The sequence below is a fragment of the Aplosporella prunicola genome (assembly GCF_010093885.1).
Source record: "Aplosporella prunicola CBS 121167 unplaced genomic scaffold K452scaffold_20, whole genome shotgun sequence".
Lineage (NCBI taxonomy): Eukaryota > Fungi > Ascomycota > Dothideomycetes > Botryosphaeriales > Aplosporellaceae > Aplosporella > Aplosporella prunicola.
In genome coordinates, this window is record NW_022983548.1 from 253,241 (window position 1) to 269,149 (window position 15,909).

General features: G+C 49.9%; 7 protein-coding genes across 7 annotated transcripts; 4 read left to right on the top strand and 3 right to left on the bottom strand.

Annotated features, from left to right (window-relative positions):
• Nucleotides 1-369: 369 nt before the first annotated feature.
• On the bottom strand, nucleotides 370-2,183 carry K452DRAFT_360551 (glycoside hydrolase family 72 protein). Its single transcript, XM_033546347.1, has 3 exons — nucleotides 1,900-2,183; nucleotides 1,411-1,842; nucleotides 370-1,358 (listed from the first exon to the last, which is right to left on the bottom strand). Exons 1-3 carry the CDS (start codon nucleotides 2,024-2,026, stop codon nucleotides 616-618), a joined length of 1,302 nt encoding a protein of 433 aa, XP_033395010.1. The 5' UTR covers nucleotides 2,027-2,183; the 3' UTR covers nucleotides 370-615.
• A 218-nt stretch (nucleotides 2,184-2,401) lies between these two features.
• Nucleotides 2,402-5,697, top strand: K452DRAFT_289851 (uncharacterized protein). Its single transcript, XM_033540899.1, has 4 exons — nucleotides 2,402-2,593; nucleotides 2,641-2,702; nucleotides 2,758-3,645; nucleotides 3,698-5,697. Exons 1-4 carry the CDS (start codon nucleotides 2,448-2,450, stop codon nucleotides 5,398-5,400), a joined length of 2,799 nt encoding a protein of 932 aa, XP_033395011.1. The 5' UTR covers nucleotides 2,402-2,447; the 3' UTR covers nucleotides 5,401-5,697.
• Nucleotides 5,560-7,155, bottom strand: K452DRAFT_74950 (uncharacterized protein). Its single transcript, XM_033547095.1, has one exon. It carries the CDS (start codon nucleotides 6,994-6,996, stop codon nucleotides 5,719-5,721), a length of 1,278 nt encoding a protein of 425 aa, XP_033395012.1. The 5' UTR covers nucleotides 6,997-7,155; the 3' UTR covers nucleotides 5,560-5,718.
• A 649-nt stretch (nucleotides 7,156-7,804) lies between these two features.
• On the top strand, nucleotides 7,805-8,366 carry K452DRAFT_289853 (uncharacterized protein). The gene is made up of 2 exons (XM_033540900.1): nucleotides 7,805-7,885; nucleotides 7,938-8,366. Exon 2 carries the CDS (start codon nucleotides 8,174-8,176, stop codon nucleotides 8,345-8,347), a length of 174 nt encoding a protein of 57 aa, XP_033395013.1. The 5' UTR covers nucleotides 7,805-7,885; nucleotides 7,938-8,173; the 3' UTR covers nucleotides 8,348-8,366.
• An 809-nt stretch (nucleotides 8,367-9,175) lies between these two features.
• K452DRAFT_328207 (uncharacterized protein) lies at nucleotides 9,176-10,177 on the top strand (the record flags this gene model as incomplete). Its single annotated transcript, XM_033544970.1, has 4 exons — nucleotides 9,176-9,188; nucleotides 9,466-9,694; nucleotides 9,815-9,980; nucleotides 10,049-10,177. The coding sequence occupies 4 exons, from the start codon at nucleotides 9,176-9,178 to the stop codon at nucleotides 10,175-10,177; spliced, it is 537 nt and encodes a 178-aa protein (XP_033395014.1).
• A 601-nt stretch (nucleotides 10,178-10,778) lies between these two features.
• On the bottom strand, nucleotides 10,779-13,546 carry K452DRAFT_360554 (glycoside hydrolase family 3 protein). The gene is made up of 4 exons (XM_033546348.1): nucleotides 13,183-13,546; nucleotides 12,663-13,132; nucleotides 11,941-12,610; nucleotides 10,779-11,871 (listed from the first exon to the last, which is right to left on the bottom strand). Exons 1-4 carry the CDS (start codon nucleotides 13,304-13,306, stop codon nucleotides 10,844-10,846), a joined length of 2,292 nt encoding a protein of 763 aa, XP_033395015.1. The 5' UTR covers nucleotides 13,307-13,546; the 3' UTR covers nucleotides 10,779-10,843.
• A 27-nt stretch (nucleotides 13,547-13,573) lies between these two features.
• Nucleotides 13,574-14,907, top strand: K452DRAFT_320449 (uncharacterized protein). Its single transcript, XM_033544325.1, has 2 exons — nucleotides 13,574-13,754; nucleotides 13,802-14,907. Exons 1-2 carry the CDS (start codon nucleotides 13,737-13,739, stop codon nucleotides 14,873-14,875), a joined length of 1,092 nt encoding a protein of 363 aa, XP_033395016.1. The 5' UTR covers nucleotides 13,574-13,736; the 3' UTR covers nucleotides 14,876-14,907.
• The last annotated feature ends 1,002 nt before the right edge of the window (nucleotides 14,908-15,909 follow it).

Here is a 15,909-nt window from a genome sequence, read left to right on the forward strand (position 1 = left end):
CTGTTTCACGCCTATCAATCAGTCCCCAAATACAGCAAATGCTCCGGCGTTGCAGAGTTAACGTTCGTCACCGTCAAGCGAGATTTACCGCCTAAGAAGATAACGCTTGTGCGGAGTGGAAGAAATCTAGTTAAGGTGTATATGTACTTTAAGCCATTTTCGCTCATATCTAAGACTTGGGCCTGAAGCTAAACAAGGAGTAGTCCGTAGGGACTGCTTGTATCGTTCCCTATTTCGCTAGATGGTGAATCTCGGTTGACGGTGATGGACGTTAGTGGAGAGTCCCTTGTTCATTTCGATACTCCAAACGTTTCACTGTATCGACATGACCTCAAGCGGGTGGCAGGACACACAAAAGGCATCTATAAGCGAAGGCAAAATGTATGTTTATTATTCGTGTCACTAGCTTCGTGAAGTTATGCTGGCCTCTATGCTCTATAGTCTTACAGGTTTGCATGCGCGTTCGTCCAGGCGGTTCTCCAGGAAACCGAGAGCGCTGTTTGATATGCTATACTTCAAAGTCGTAACATAACCAAGAATTACGCCATAGAGCTGTGGCAGAGAAAAGAAAGTTTATGTACGGAAATATGTGGACCTGTCCACGTCGGAGGTTGATTACAGGAAGTAAACGGCACCGGCTAGAACACCGGCGAGACCAAGGCCCATGCCCTTGACTTCACGCGCGGGGCTCGCGGCACCAGTCTTGGTCGCACTAGCGGAAGCAGCAGTGCCAGTAGCAGAGCCAGTAGCAGCCGTACCTGCAGTGATGCTGCTGCGGACTGAGGCGTCGTAGGTCGCTCCAAGCGTGGGAAGAGCAACAGCACCGTTGACCTCCCACACATTCGACGTGAAGGAAGGACAAGCAGGAGCGGTCAGGCTGGGAGTGTATGCAGACTTTTTGACACCTGTAGGAGTAAGGGTGGCCCACTGAGACTTCAGGTTGGAGAAGTCTGGGTTCACCGGGGTGGGGGTACCAGAGCGAGGGTAGCCATCAGGAGGAGCATCAGCGGCTGTGGCGTCCACCTTCTTGCCATAGCTGACGATGCCGTAGTTGTTTGCCTCTTCGATCCATTCATAGATAATAGAGCCACTCCAGGTATCTGCCATGTCGTCACCGAAGATGGCAACTTGGTCCCCAAACGTACGCGGACGCACGGTGTTACAGCCAGTTTCGGAAAAGAAAATGGGGATGTTGTAAGACGAGGCATTCTTCTGGAGCTCGGAGTAGCCCGATAGGGTATAGGTTGAATCACCACACCACTCGTAGGCGTTGAGCGAGAAGAAATCAAGATTCTCGGAGCTGTTGCTGCTGCAGGAAAAGTAGTCCTGAAGCATGGGACGAAGAGTGGAAATGTCGGCTGCGAACTAGGTTAGATGGCTAGGTTCAACAGGCAGAAGAAAACTACATACCAGCAGAGTAGCCGACAGGGATCTCACGGTAGCCCTTGGACTTGCGGTAAGCCTTGAGGTCACGGGCAGCGGCCTTGACGTAAGGAGCAGCGACGGAGCCATTGCCCGTGGTGAGGACTTCGTTGCCGACAAGGAAACCGGCCGTGTTGTCGTACTGGTGGAACGCGTCCATGACCTTTCCGAAACGGGAAAGTTGGGTCTCATTCCAGTGAGGGGAGTCCTGCTCAATCTGGGTGTCGAAAGTGTCGAGGTCAACAAAGAGGTAGATACCAGCGTCGGCGAAGGTCTTCATGCAATCGGCGTGATCCTTGCTAGGATCAACGTGGTAAACGCGGATAGCGTTGGCACCAAGTTCGGACATCAAGCTGGCATCGAGCTTGCACTGGGTGTTGTCGAGGAGCGGGTCATCGGGGACCAACTGGTATGCAACGCCTGGAGAGAGTTAGTCTGGCACGAAGGTGCGATGGGTAAGTAAAGCAGCAGGCGAACCCTTGATGTAGAATTGGTCTCCATCGCTGGTGAAGAACTTGGAGCCCTTGATTGAAATGGTGGATATGGCATTGACCGAGGCAGCCAGGCCGGCCAGAATGCTGCTGGCAACGAGAGAAGAACGCATGCTTGGTACTGAGGTATGGTGGATGAGTGGACAGTGCGTGGGATGATCTACGCGCGGAGAGATCGTGAACGAAGGTGTGTTTATTTGCAACGCATCCAAACGAAAGAGGAGAGAGACAGGAATGGGGAAGGGAAAACACAAAGCAGAGCAGTAGTTCTTAAAACCAAGGAAAGAACAACCTAACCTAGCGGCGGCGGACCGGTAGCTACTGCCCGTGTAGGTCTGGCCCGCCCCTTGCGTCGTCGGCTCTTAAGCCTATCGCCGCCCGTGACTCGGATGTGCCCGCCTGAATCAGCGGTGCCCCCCGCGACGAAGCTTGGGCCAGCCGAAAACATTCCCACATCAACGCACGTCGCCCGCTTGAGCCCAACGCGTCGCTCACGCTCCAGCTCCCCGGCAGCGATGCTCCCTCGCTCCACCCATGCCGCAAACCACAGAAGAGCGCGTCGAACACGCCCTGTCCAAGCTCCTTGAGCACCTGCTTCCCACCTACCCCGACGAGGACGATGCCGTCGCCGATGAGCGCTTCGACGATGCTTTCAACTACGCCCTGGACGCCATAGGCAGGCAAGACACTGCTGTCCGACACTTGGACTAGGCTAACCCTCCTCCAGTGCCGGCGAACCCGCCGTGGCTTCCGACGTCAACCATGCTGCAGACCTCATCAAGAAGAAGCGTGAGTATTGCACCGCACCCCTGCCACTGCCCTGACACCGCTGATCCACCCGCAGTGGTGCGCGAGAGCAGCACGCCCGAGAAGGCCTTGCGCTTCGCCAATCTCTACTCCAGACTGCTCACCCAGCCCGTCCTGAATCAAAAATGGGCAATGTTATATTTCCTCTACCAGCTCTCAGACTCGGATCTGCCCGTCGGCCTGCCTGGAATGACCCCTCTTTCCCCAGACCGTGCAAACAACTTCCGATCAATGGCCGACCCGGACATCCAATCTCCCACAAGACCAGATTCCAAGGAGCACCCTGGGCGCCAATACTCAATTGATGCGCCAGCATTCAACGAGGCTTTCTCGCACCAAGGTCTACAAAGACTGCCGCCGGCCGAGGAGACGAGACCCGCTAGACCTGCCCATACTGAGAGGCCTAAAACGGCGGATAGGAAAGCACGCCAGGCAAAGGAGGAGGAAGAAGCAGCAGCAACTGCACAGACGGAAAAGAAACCTAGCGAAATGGAGCCCTCGGAGCCGGCCCTATTGCGCGACTTACCATTCACGTTGCAAGGACTTTCCTCCACCAACCTTGTCTTCTCGAATCCAGCAGTTCTCAGAATCCCATCGACTCTCCCGGCACCGTTGGTCAGTCTTCTCCATACCTTGGCAGAACCGTCTCTACTCTACCGGAAATTGGCGGATTTTGTAGAATCGTCTGAAGGAGGTTTGGTCGGACAAAGTCTCCGGTCAGCTCTCGGAATCGAGCTGCGAGCTTATCTTGGCCTTGTTGCCACCCTAGAAGGGCAGATTAGGAGAGCTTTGGCTATGCTTGACGACTCGCAGCCAAGACAGGGCATCGGAAAGGCCGGAGTCACGCTCAAGCGTTGTGTTATATGGACGCGGGAAGCTACCATGGGATTAAGGCTCATGAGTTTGATAGTTGAAGAATCTAAAGGTACAGGCTCTTCCTTCCAAACCTCCTTTCCGTCGTACTGATTGTCATGTAGGAAAGAAAGGTGGTCAGCTCATCTCGCTAATCCACTCTTTCTCCCTCTCTCACGGCGACCCTTATGTAGGCTCATTCGCGGAGCGTCAACTCTGCCACGTTACACGACCATTTTACGACATGCTACGACAATGGATTTACGATGGCGAGCTATCAGACCCATACCTTGAATTCTTCGTTTCAGAACAACACGAAGATCCCAATGACGAAAATACCGGCAAGGGTGGTGCTACTAGTGTATGGGAGGACAAGTACAAGCTCAATGAGACGATGATCCCGTCGATCATAACCCCGGAGTTTGCCAACAAAGTTTTCCTAATCGGCAAAACCCTAAACTTCATCCGCTACGGCTGTGGCGATGCAGCATGGGTCGAGAGTTATTCCAAGGATGCCTCACGCGAGCTGCGCTACGGTGATACCGCTGCACTTGAGCTTTCGATTGGTGAAGCTTACAAAACGACTATGGCCCGTTTAATTTCTTTGATGGCGGACAAGTTTAAGCTGTTTGAGCATCTCCAGGCCTTGAAGAAGTATCTTCTTCTCGGCGCCGGTGACTTTATAGCCGTACTCATGGAATCACTGTCTGCCAACCTTGATCAGCCCGCTAACACACAATATCGGCATACCTTGACTGCCCAGCTCGAGCATGCTGTGCGTAACTCCAACGCTCAGTATGACTCACCCGAAGTCCTCAAAAGGTTAGACTCTCGTATGTTGGAACTAAGTCACGGAGAGATTGGCTGGGATGTCTTTACTTTGGAGTATAAGATTGATGCCCCTGTCGATGTCATCGTTACTCCGTACGGCAGCAAGCAGTACCTTAAAGTCTTCAACTTCCTATGGCGCGTCAAACGAGTCGAGTTCGCTCTTGGTAGCACATGGCGGCGCTGCATGACGGGAGCGCGTCAATTCCTAGGTGCCGTTGAGGACAAGGTCGGCAAAGACTGGAAAAAGGCACGTTGTTGTGTCGCTGAGATGATCCACTTTGTCAATCAACTCCAGTACTACATTCTCTTCGAGGTCATTGAGTCATCCTGGAACGACCTACAAGCAAGCATGCGGAAGCCCGAAAGCACTCTGGACGATCTGATTCAAGCACACGCCAGGTACCTCACGAACATTACGCGCAAGGGCCTCCTGGGATCAGAGCGCATGGACTTTACGGGCCAACTTCACGAGTTGCTCAAGATCATGCTCTCCTATAAAGGTGCAGTCGATGGACTTTATTCTTTCTCCACTGCCGAGTTCGCGCGTCGCCAGGAACGCGCAGCCAAGATCGAGACCAGAACCGCAGCTGGCAAGTGGGGTCTTAGTGAACGCGACTCGGGAGCCACGTCGCCTACAGCTACGCCTGCAACGCTGCGCCCCTCTAACCGAACCCAGAGCACCGACGAGAACAGCCCCTTCCCTCCACCGTTGTTGCCTTCGACGTCTGGGAGTGAAGACGACGTGCTCGAAGGTTTACGCACGCGTTTGGAGATGCTGAGCAGAGACTTTAAGGCTAGAGTCAACGTCCTGCTGGGTGATTTGTACCACCAGCCGGATGCGGACATGAGATGGTTAGCCATGGTAATGAATTTCAACGATGTATATCAGCCTCTCCGGCGCAAGCGGGGCGCCAGCCAGAGAAGGAGGGACGGGAAAGATACTCCGGCTGCGAAGGGCGAGAGCGGAGATGGGAAGGAGGATAAACAGAGAGGCTGATGAGCCTTCTTCAGCTCGATACATTTAAGGCCTGTGCAAGTTTCTTTCGTCTTGGTCTTTAGGTTTCACAAGGTGTCTAGGATGCATAGCGATACCAGGGTGCCTTTCTTTGGGCAAAACGCCGCAAAGCGGCGTATCGATTTCTGTTTTCCGCAGTCTCCTGGGTATATTTTGTGTGCCTGTTTGTCTATTTGCGACCTCGCACTTGTCGCCAACTCCCAAGAACCATATCTACCTAATCAAGGGCCACCTCACCATGACAGCCTGTTGTCCGTCAATGTTCCCACTGTCATTCGTGAATCTATTGCCATCTTTTCTTTAGTTAGAGCTAGAACCCGAGTCCGAGTCCGAGTCCGAGTCCGGGTCTGAGTCTGAGTTCGATTCTTCGCTGCTTGTGTCCTCAGAACTGCTGGATACCGCGGAGCTGCCCGATGCATCGGAGCTAGCATCATCTGATTCGTCGTCTGAGCTCTCGTCGCTGGAAGACTCATCCTCGCTGCTGCTGCTGCTATCGCTGCTATCATCGTCATCCGAGACCTCGGTTCTCTTCTTCCGTTGCCGCGTCCGTTTTTGGTTCGCAGGCGGCTGGGTCTCAGCACCGCTTTCGGGAACAGTCGTCTCAGCGGCCTTCTTGGGCTCGGGCGCCGTTACTTCTCCCAAAACGCTAAGGATCTTTTGGGCGCGTTTCCGTTTACGCAGCTTCTGCTGAACCTCTTCATCAGCGCGGCGCTTCTTGGAATTGTCCAAATGCGTCTCAAGCGCGGCGTCATGTGCCGCTTTGCGGGATACTGAAGAGTCCATGTCTAAGTTCTTGTCTTCAACGTCGGAGGTTTCGTTAAGAGCTTCCTTGGATGATTGCTGTAGGCGATAACGGGCTGCAGCGCCTTGGAGGCCAGCGACGTAAGCTTCGATGGCGGGGTCGTAGGTGTGAGGGATGCGGTAGACGTTGAATAGATGTTTGAAGAGATCAATTTGCTTGCTTTTGTTGAATTTCCAGTTTGCTCGATCGGCTGAATACTGCTCGAGGTATCGAACGTAGGGGGGCAGGTCCTTTCCTTCTGACCTTTCACTGGCTGTAGCCTTGGGCTCCGCTTTTCGCTGCTCTTTCTTGGCCTTTTTGAGGTTTTTCTTTGACGGCTCGCCAGGGCCGCCGTTTACAGGCGATGTCGAGGTTTCTTCAGGGGTAGATTCCTCGGGTTTGTCCTGTTGGGAATTGAACCAGGCTTTGGACCATTGTTGACCACTGTCACCATCTGTTCCCTTGGTGTCCGGAGTGAAGGTCACAGACTTCTTCCGGCTGAGTGAAGGTTTGGTTGGCGTCGCAACGGCAGGCGTCGCCTTGGGTTTGTCTTCACCGTTGGTGGACGGTGAGGTCGCGACAGGCTGTGCTTCTGCCAACTTCCGCTTTTTAGTCTTTTTCTGGCCCTCTTCTCCCGTCCTGGAAGGAGTGGTGTTCTGCACGTGATGATGCTTGTTTTGCTGGCCCTCTTCCCCAGAATGCGGCCTCTTTTTCGTGTCCGACCGCACCTGGGGCTCCTCCTTTGCGTTCTTGAGCCGGAGCCCCAGCCGCTTCCAGGCGGGAACATGGGACGCCATTGTTGTCGCTACAGGAGAAAAGTATTTGATAGTAACACACCAATGAAGAAAAAAAGGTCGGCAGCCAAGCCGCCGACAAATATCCTGCACGGGCCATGAGCTCGCCGGAGCATCTCCATGCCGTGCGCTGCCCTGACTCGCTATGTACTAGAGCTTCCTCAGCATCTTCCCACCTTCCATCAACACCTTACCGTCCGATCTCCTAGGTATTGACGTTGACTGTTCATGATATCTCTCTCATCCACGACAGCAATGTGTGCAAACGGCCACGCGATAACTCGCCGGATGTAACCACAAATGCTTTTTTCAATGGTTTAAAGTTGCTGACCAGCTCTTAAGCATGGTAGCCAGCTTTAATTGTACCTACGAGTATTATCATCACATCTTCCTTTGCCTTGTCAATTGGTTCCTCAGCAGCTCTGCTTTCTGCTCAATAGGTCGCCTTGGAAGCACAGTCACCTCTTCACAGCCGGCTTTCTGCTTAGTCGCCCCGGAAGCACCGTCATCATATCTGGCAGCGAAGCTACGACAGAGACGTTACCTTCTTGTTTTGTCAGGGCCATCCCTACCAAGACTAGTGTTCATTCAAGGCGATCACCGCAGCAAACATCACATCGGTGGGTGTGAAGGTCAAGGATTGCGCAGTTGTCCTGTCTCGAAAAAATATCCCCGATAAACTCATCGACCCCCGCTTCTATTCTCTACATCTTCAAACTCTCGCCGTTGGTCGGCCACTTCCCGATCAGATCCATCATGGACGCATATCGTCTGTTGTTAGAGCACATGGAGAGGCTGCCGAGTTCAGATACTAAGGTAGTACGGTTACAAGACGCCATGTGACGTGTTGACGATGCGGGTAGCGAATATCAGCCAGGTCCACACGTCGAAGGTGAGCTAAAGCGCGAAAATCCCAATGAGCAAGCGCTGACTTTAATGTTCAGGCGTACATGCGCCCTCCCTGCCTCTCGGCGCCGCGACCACCTTAATTCCGGGGTCGGTCCCCAGCTGTAGAAATGCGACCCCGCAGGCTACAATATAAGTTATTAAGGCGACTGCATCTGGACCGAAGATACAAGAGGTGCTGAACTTCCTTGAGAAGAACATAAAGGGCAAGGGACACGCTGAGGCCAACTGGCAGGACGTGAAAGGGCTTCAGATCCAGACGCTGGGCCCAGTGATGAGCGTCGACTTCAAGAAGGGAGAGTTGGAGGTGGGGATTGTCGGTAGGCCACGGCCTGACGTACGAGAGAGCACTGATACGGAATTTAGAGTGCTGACCGAGATAAGATTGATGGGCGGTTACAGGCCATTGCGGACAAGGACAGAACGAATTGGGCGAGGTTGTACCTAGAAGACGCAGTACTACTAAAAGTGAGTAGAAGATTTTGGGTTTGCCGATCCGTTGAACCTAATCTCAACATGACGGGATGAGGTCATATTCCTCGAGTATGCTTGCAGGGTGGTGCGTAAGCCGCATCGACCAGGTCAGCGGGGTTTCAGCTGCAACGGACATCCCGAATGTACGAGCAGCTGTGCCGGCACAGCTGCTCGGCACGTTCACTGGTACACTGCAGGCCCGCTCGCCCGATGGCAGTGCTGCTAATTTTGAGCCAGTCAGCTGCAGAACTGTTCGCCAGGTGAGCTGGTCGGTCGGCTAAGCTACTTGAGATTCGGTGGCGCTGCCACCACAACGACCAAGCAAGCTGACTTAACCCAATTCTGCGCCTCCCACTGCGAAACTGGTCTACTGTCCAGCTCCGTTTGCGCCTCTATCTCCGACCGAGCTACCTATTCTTTCACCGGGCCGTTAGTCGGCCGTTCTCCTGCAACGCTTGTGGCCGTTTGACATGGCCCCTGCATCGCTGAGCTCCTACCGGAGCTACCATTCTCAGCTTGTAAAGCCCACTGCTGAGCTCTGCCATAGCTTGGCGGCAAAATGATGGTGGCGGGAAGAGCCATGGTCCGCTTCTCCTGAGACGCTTCTCTGGATCTCTACGTCGATGGGCTGCCGGACCTCAATAGTGTTGTGGAGTCGCCGAAGACTTATATGGATATGGATTCCTCACGGCTGTTTTTGACCTCGACAGTTTGCACCTAGCTAGTCTTTTGTTCCTCACGTTTCAATCGTCACGTTGGCTTAATTCTTTCTCTTTTCTCATTATTTCCATCAATTGGCATTATGACCGACGGACGTAAGTTTTCTCTTGCTCTCCCCATTCCTTACTGCGTCCCGCGCCCTACGCATTATTTGGTGCGGTATCTACAAGGATACATGCTTGCTTGTGTGGATGAATGAACATTGGCTTTCTTGTGGCTTCGTGGAAAATATTTTGCATTCCCGGAGAGCTCCCGTGCCATTGACAAAGCCTCACACTAACCTCGATTCGAGGGAAGTGGGATCTTCATCCTGGCATCAACCCCTACTCCAAGTTTCTTTGAGAAAGTCCGGTGCTAATAGTTGCGCTTCAGTCAACGATGCTCGTGCCCTTCGGATCGCAGAGATCATGGCGGACTTCCGCAGTCTCCAGCATTACATCGCTCAAATCAGAGTATCCCCGTCAGCAGAGGAGTACTATCTTCAGGGTTTTGCCTTGCTGCGACAATGTGTGACCGAAGCACGGGCTATCCTCGCAGCACCCTTCAGCGCAAACACATCGTCAAGCGATGACGCAAACAGGGAAAAGGCCCAATTAAAAGTGTAAGAGATTCAGTTTGCATTACTGTCTTCTATTGAGATTTGTAGCTCCACGTGCCAGTTTACTATGTACTGCGACATCAGTAAGATGATCAAGGCTGACGTCATTTTTTGAACCTACAGCATTCTCCTAGACGCAAGTGTACGCCGCTTCAGATGCCAAAGAGTATACCTTCGCGCGACAGCTGGGATGCGATGGGTAAATTCTAGGCATGCCGTTATTCAGGGTGGAAAAATGCAGTCCGCATCTCTACAGGTTTTGCAAAGGGTCGACAACGCTTTACGAGCTGTACGTCATATTGAATCTCCTTTGCAAGAATATCTGCGGCAGTATTACTTACGTCTCTGTCCAATCAGGAGCTCGCAACCATAACCGACGAGTACGTGGCTTACTGTCTCCGAACGCAGGATGTGGAACAAGGGAAATGGCTGGATGAGGACCCATCTCTTTCCGCAATCCAGCGACAGCTCAATCAACACCAGTAGCCTTTGAGCTTGATTTCTATGAGTTATCAAGTTCATGGCCCTCGAACTGGTTCTGGGGCCGTAAGCTGCTGCTGCTTTAGACCCACATGAAACATCCTGGAGCTTTTGTTGTCCACTTTATGGACGGGGAACAGGAGTGTGTCCTGGCGACAACCATTCCTCAGTTCAGGTTTATTTGTTCAACCAAAATCTTTACAAAGCATTTTGAAAATTATTTTTAGTTGGTCATTTTTGCGGGTGATTATCTTACTATCTTGCACGATGAGACAGGTCGTTTATCTCTCTCTCGTGCTTCTCAGTTTGGCTTCCAATTGAGCTATTCGGTGAAGTTATTCGCGGGGCTTTCACTTTCTCGCTTCCAGACTTCCGACCCAATCTATAGGCAATAAATTGCTATACAGGCTTTTCAGCATAAACGAATTGTGTTCCTGGGTGTATTTGATCATTGGAGTCTCGGTCACAGAAGTTGGTGTGGCCTGTATTCGTGGGGCAAACGACACTGGCGTGATCTAGCAGGCACGAGTTCACTACGTTAGCAATCAGCCTCGCGTCTAGCCGATCAAGAAAGGGTCACTGATGCTCCATCGGAACTGCTTTTTTGGTGAAACCACGGTGGTCGATTCTTCTTCTGAATTTGAGACTACTCCTAATGCCAACTTGTCTAGACTATAGCGTTAGAGTAGTATTTAGTTTCAAATCTCGGCTGCTCAATCCAATCCAGATTGGATAGCTTCCAGACTGCAACTCCCATTGTTGAGCCGTCACATTCCAAACACTCAGATCCCGCCTCGTCAACGGGAAAGACACCTTCGACTTTTGGCCTGGTTCGAGTGGTACTTTGTCAAAGCCCCGAAGCTGCCTCTCGGGCGCAGTGGGTATCCCCACGTAGAGCTGCGGGATATCAGAAGCCGTGTAGTTACCCACGTTCTGGACATCGCAGGAAACATAGAAGAGTGTATCCCAAAGCCTAGGGTGGCCGCCTTGGACAACCGTTGCAGCAGGTGGGAAGTTGCCTGTGTTTCCTCCAGTTGAAGCAACCTCGACATTTGAGTATTCGAACTTCGTGTAAGTGAGGCCATATCCAAACTCGAACCGGGGTTCCGTACCATTTTTATCAAAGGCTCGATAATCGATATATAGGCCTTCGACGAAGTCTGACTGAGGGAAGAAGCTCAAATCCACTGTTGAGTTGAGCAGGTGCCCATAGTCTTCTTCTTTCTTTGCGATGGTATAAGGTATTTTTCCACTTGGACTGACGTCGCCATAAAGAATATCGACCAGGCTGTTCCCGCTCTCCTGGCCGGGTGTACCGGCCAAAATGACGGCAGTGACATTTTCGTTGTCAATCCATGAATCTACTACGCGTATGCCTGCCGAGTGAACAATTACGATGGTGTTGGAGCAGTTTGTTGCCACGTTATTTACGAGATCATCACTGAACTCGTCAGTGAGAGAGGGCCGATCAAATGACTCCGATGCATAGTTGTTGATGAAAACTAGGCATACCTCAGTTGTAGCGGAAACATGAGGGTTTCGTGACCATAAATTCCAGCGAAGTATACCGTGGTCCTTGATGATTCTGTCTTGGATGGCTTTGAAGGGGCTGATTATGTAGGGAGGTGAACTACCGCCTGAGCCACCGCCAGTAATAAGGGTCCCGTTGAATGTGTTCCATCCGAAGTTAACATCATAGCCTAATCATATAATAGTAAGTCGCTGGTTCCGTTACGACGATGGTGTTTTCCAAAAATAATGCCACTTACCACCACCATAACGAGCCACGGTTTCCCAGGGTTGTGCGTTGATTTCCGCATCGAATCCATATATGCTCACGAATTTCGGAGCACTTAAAGGCAAGGCATTGTTGATGTTCTTGACAAGTACCTGACCAGCAGCGCCAACTTCCCGGATGAGCTTTGCATGGTCAGCCCGGACGTCCACTATTGGATGCTGAATTGCGTCGGAAAAGACGCCCACATTAGGATATTCTTCCTGACCCAGGTGATAGTACGCAGCAATTAGGCGTGTCACCATGTCATCTAATCGATCGGTAGATACGGATCCGTTGTTGACAGCCTGTGTCAGGTTTTCGCCCCAGTAGCCGCCATCAGGCATGACAACGTCGAGTCCTGAGTTAGCTGAAGCCACGCCAGAGTGCTGCCCTTTCCAGTCGCTAACAACAAAGCCCTCGAATCCCATCTCGGTCTTTAAGATGCCGTTCAACAACTTGGAGTTTTGGCAAGCATATGAGTTATTCACTCGTTGGTACGAGCACATAACTGAGGCTGCGCCCGCATAGAGTGCATCGTAAAATGGCCAAGCATAAAGCTCGTGCAGAGTTTTGTCATCTACATTCGAAGAGATGGCCTCGCCAGGTGGTGTATCGGTCTGGTTAGGTTGACGACGGTATTCTTGTTCATTCAACAAGAAATGCTGGCTCGGAAATCAGCTCATGATTACCAACCTCTCGTAGCAAGCCACGCACCTTAGCAACGGCTATCACACCAGCTTTTTGCATGCCGCTTGTGACTTTTGACATCCCTGCACCTGCAAGGTAAGGGTCTGAAGACAACCCTTCCCAATTCCTGCCGCCACGAGCAATGCGGCCAAGCGGGCCAGCTACAGGCCCTAAGGCAACATTGATTCCTTTGTCATGATACTCTTCACCTAATGCCTTGCCGTAGGCATACATCAGATCTTTGTCCCAAGTGGAAGCCAAATGGAGCTGTGAAGGAAATGCAGAGACAAAATCGGTTCCACGAATACCGTCCGGCGCGTCAGCGAAGCAGATGGGCCCTATGTTCAAGCGTGGAACGGAGCCAGTATTCCCAACACATAGTCCATCGTAGCCTCGAGTTAAATTTACTTTTTCTTCTAGGCTCAATTGACTCAAATTTTCCCGTGCTTTGGAATATGCAGTAGCCCATTCGGTCGAAGAGCTACCATTGCCTTGGGCTGTCTTATATTGTTAACTTTTGCGACGGGGTGTCTGAGGCAGTACATACGTGTAGGGTACACGGGAGAACTAAGCCCATATAAGGGAACTTCCGAAGGAGGCGCTGAATAATTTGCGAACGCTGGAGTTATGGCAACCAGAATAGTGCTCAGAGCATGGTTGAGGGACTTCATGGCTGACAACCTACGCTCAACTATTTTGAGAGCCCTGCCGACCAGTTCTTTATATACATCTCGGTACTTGTGCTTGGTGATGCCATTGCCGTCGTGGAGCACTGAAAGACGATTCCACAAAAGGCCCGACTGTCTCCGAGCATTTACGAGGTACCTTACTATGTCAGGCTATCTGCGAATGCGGGGCACGCGGGGTAGTTTGGACGGAGTGCTTCGTGCTGTTTTCTGGCTGAGCTTGGCTCGCGCGGCTCGGTAGAAATTTGGCAAGGCCGAGATGTACAATGCCCTGAGCCGAAAGAAATTGTTGAGAGGGAATGAGTAGCAATGAAGTCAGAATACTCTACGCTCCAGGGTCCTGGGACAAAGCTGTTTCCCCGCGATTGTCTCTCCGCCGGCAAGCGGATCGGCATTCCTTCCCATCTCTGTCACAATGCCTCCACCGCCCGTCGTATGTTTGCGCGCCTCGTCATTCGAGCCAAGCTGACACCATCTCAGACACCTTCGCCGCATCGTTTCTTGCCCTCGAGCTCCGCTAAATCCAGTCATCCCCCAGCTTCCACCTTCGGGACTCGTTTGCCGCAGTTCAGGCAAACACCGCGCTTCTCCACACCGGCTAGCCGACCTGCTACTCAGCTGGATACACTGCCAGATGGTGCCCGAGTTGGTTTGACGAGAGTGGAGAGCATTGAGGAGCCGTCGCAGGAGAATGCCGACGAGGATGAGGAAATGCTCTTTGGTTCCGCTGAGCGAGGCCAGGACCATGAGATAATCCAGAGCGTCGAATCCACTCATCTGTCGGCACAAAAACACTACCCGAATGAGAACAACCAGACTGTGTCGCTGCTGCATCATCCAGTTACTTTAGATTCACCCTCTGATGCTGAGCGCTCTCCGAAGCGTCAACGGCTTATTCCAAAGCCTGACTATCCAGAGTCTTCCACAATACATGATGTCACGCCTACTAGCATGCCCATTAGCAAACCCTCACGTTTTATTCTGGCCCCAAATTCTCCTGGACATGGCTCATTTACAGGCCTTGAGACTTCAGCCATGCAAAGCACCAGGTCGAGGAATCCTTTCCTACTCCCCGATTCCACGCAGTCAAATGTGCCACCAAAAAACAGAACTGGCGCCACCACTAACACCATCGCCCCTTTACCCGAACACTTTTCGCCTCATCGCCGAGCTGAAAAGTTTGCCCCCGGGGGCATGGCCGATGTGGTCCGGGGCTGGATTCTGAACGTCGGACAAAATGGACCAACACAGCATCAATTGGTTTATCGAAATGACCGCCCACAAAGGGGTGGCACACCCGCGATCTTCCAAGTCACAGACCACAAAGACAGTGTCAGGAGTGAGCAAGTCAACATTGTTGCTGGTCGCGCATTACGTCGTGAAGAGAATCCACCAAGTAAGGTGGTAAATGCCATGCTCGTCGGTGCAGGAAAAGGTGCAGGCAGTAAACTGAAGAATGGCGATACTGTGCGAGTAGGTTCGCCTTCTTGGGGCATCGAAATTGGTCAGCCTATAGAACCATGGACAATTGGTGTGCATTGGGATCTAGTATAAGATACAGAATATCAATACGCCGCCTATTCAGCATTGTCGAGAACAGTTTATGGTGCAATTACTTTTCATGATTTAAAGGGGCTCAGTTGTAAACAGGGAACAAAGTCGTCTTAACGTCCGTCACTATTAAATAAGATCCATCGCATACGAGATAACGATGCTTATATAGAGTAGAGGATTAGAAAAAAAAAATTAAAAAATAAAGAGTAACCTACTATTAGTAATATAGAGCTTTTAAATTAATTTCTATGATAAACTATATATTTCTAGAATATTATTTACTAATAAAATTAAGCTTAAATATATATAGACTAGACTATATATAATAAAGCTATATATAAAAATAAATATTATATATTTAAGGATTTACTTTAAAGTATATATTTCTATAAATTTATTATTTATTATATGATTGTATAAAAAAATATATATTAGAAATTATTCTCTATATACTAAATATCTAAACTTTAGAAAAAGTACTTTTATTATAAAAAAAAAAATAGTATTTATTTTTTTTATATAGAAAATTTACTAATTTTTTTGAAAAACATTATTTAAAACTATATTTATTTACCTATCTTCTAAATATTTTTTTTCTTATTTTTTTTAAAAAAAAGTATTTTCAGCTTTTTTTTTATAAGAAAAGACTCTGTAATATTCTCTTCCAAAATATACTTAGCTTTTTTCTAAAGTATATTTAGTTTATTCTAGGATATATTATAAGGAAAGAAAGTCTTTTAAAAATAAATAAATAAATACTATTTAAAAAAAAGATTTAAAAGAAAAGTTAAATATACTATTATAAAATATACTTTAGAAAAAGAGCTAAAATATATATTTTAAAATAAATAATTTTTTTTTAAAAAAAAAGTTAAAATTATTCTAGAAAATATATATATCTTAGAAATAAAATTAGAAAGTATATATATCTTAGAAAAATAGCCGTAGTAAGTTATATATACTATTTCTAATATAAATATATTTAAAAAGTTAGTCTCTAAGATTTATATTTTTTTTAAAAAAAACCTCTATAT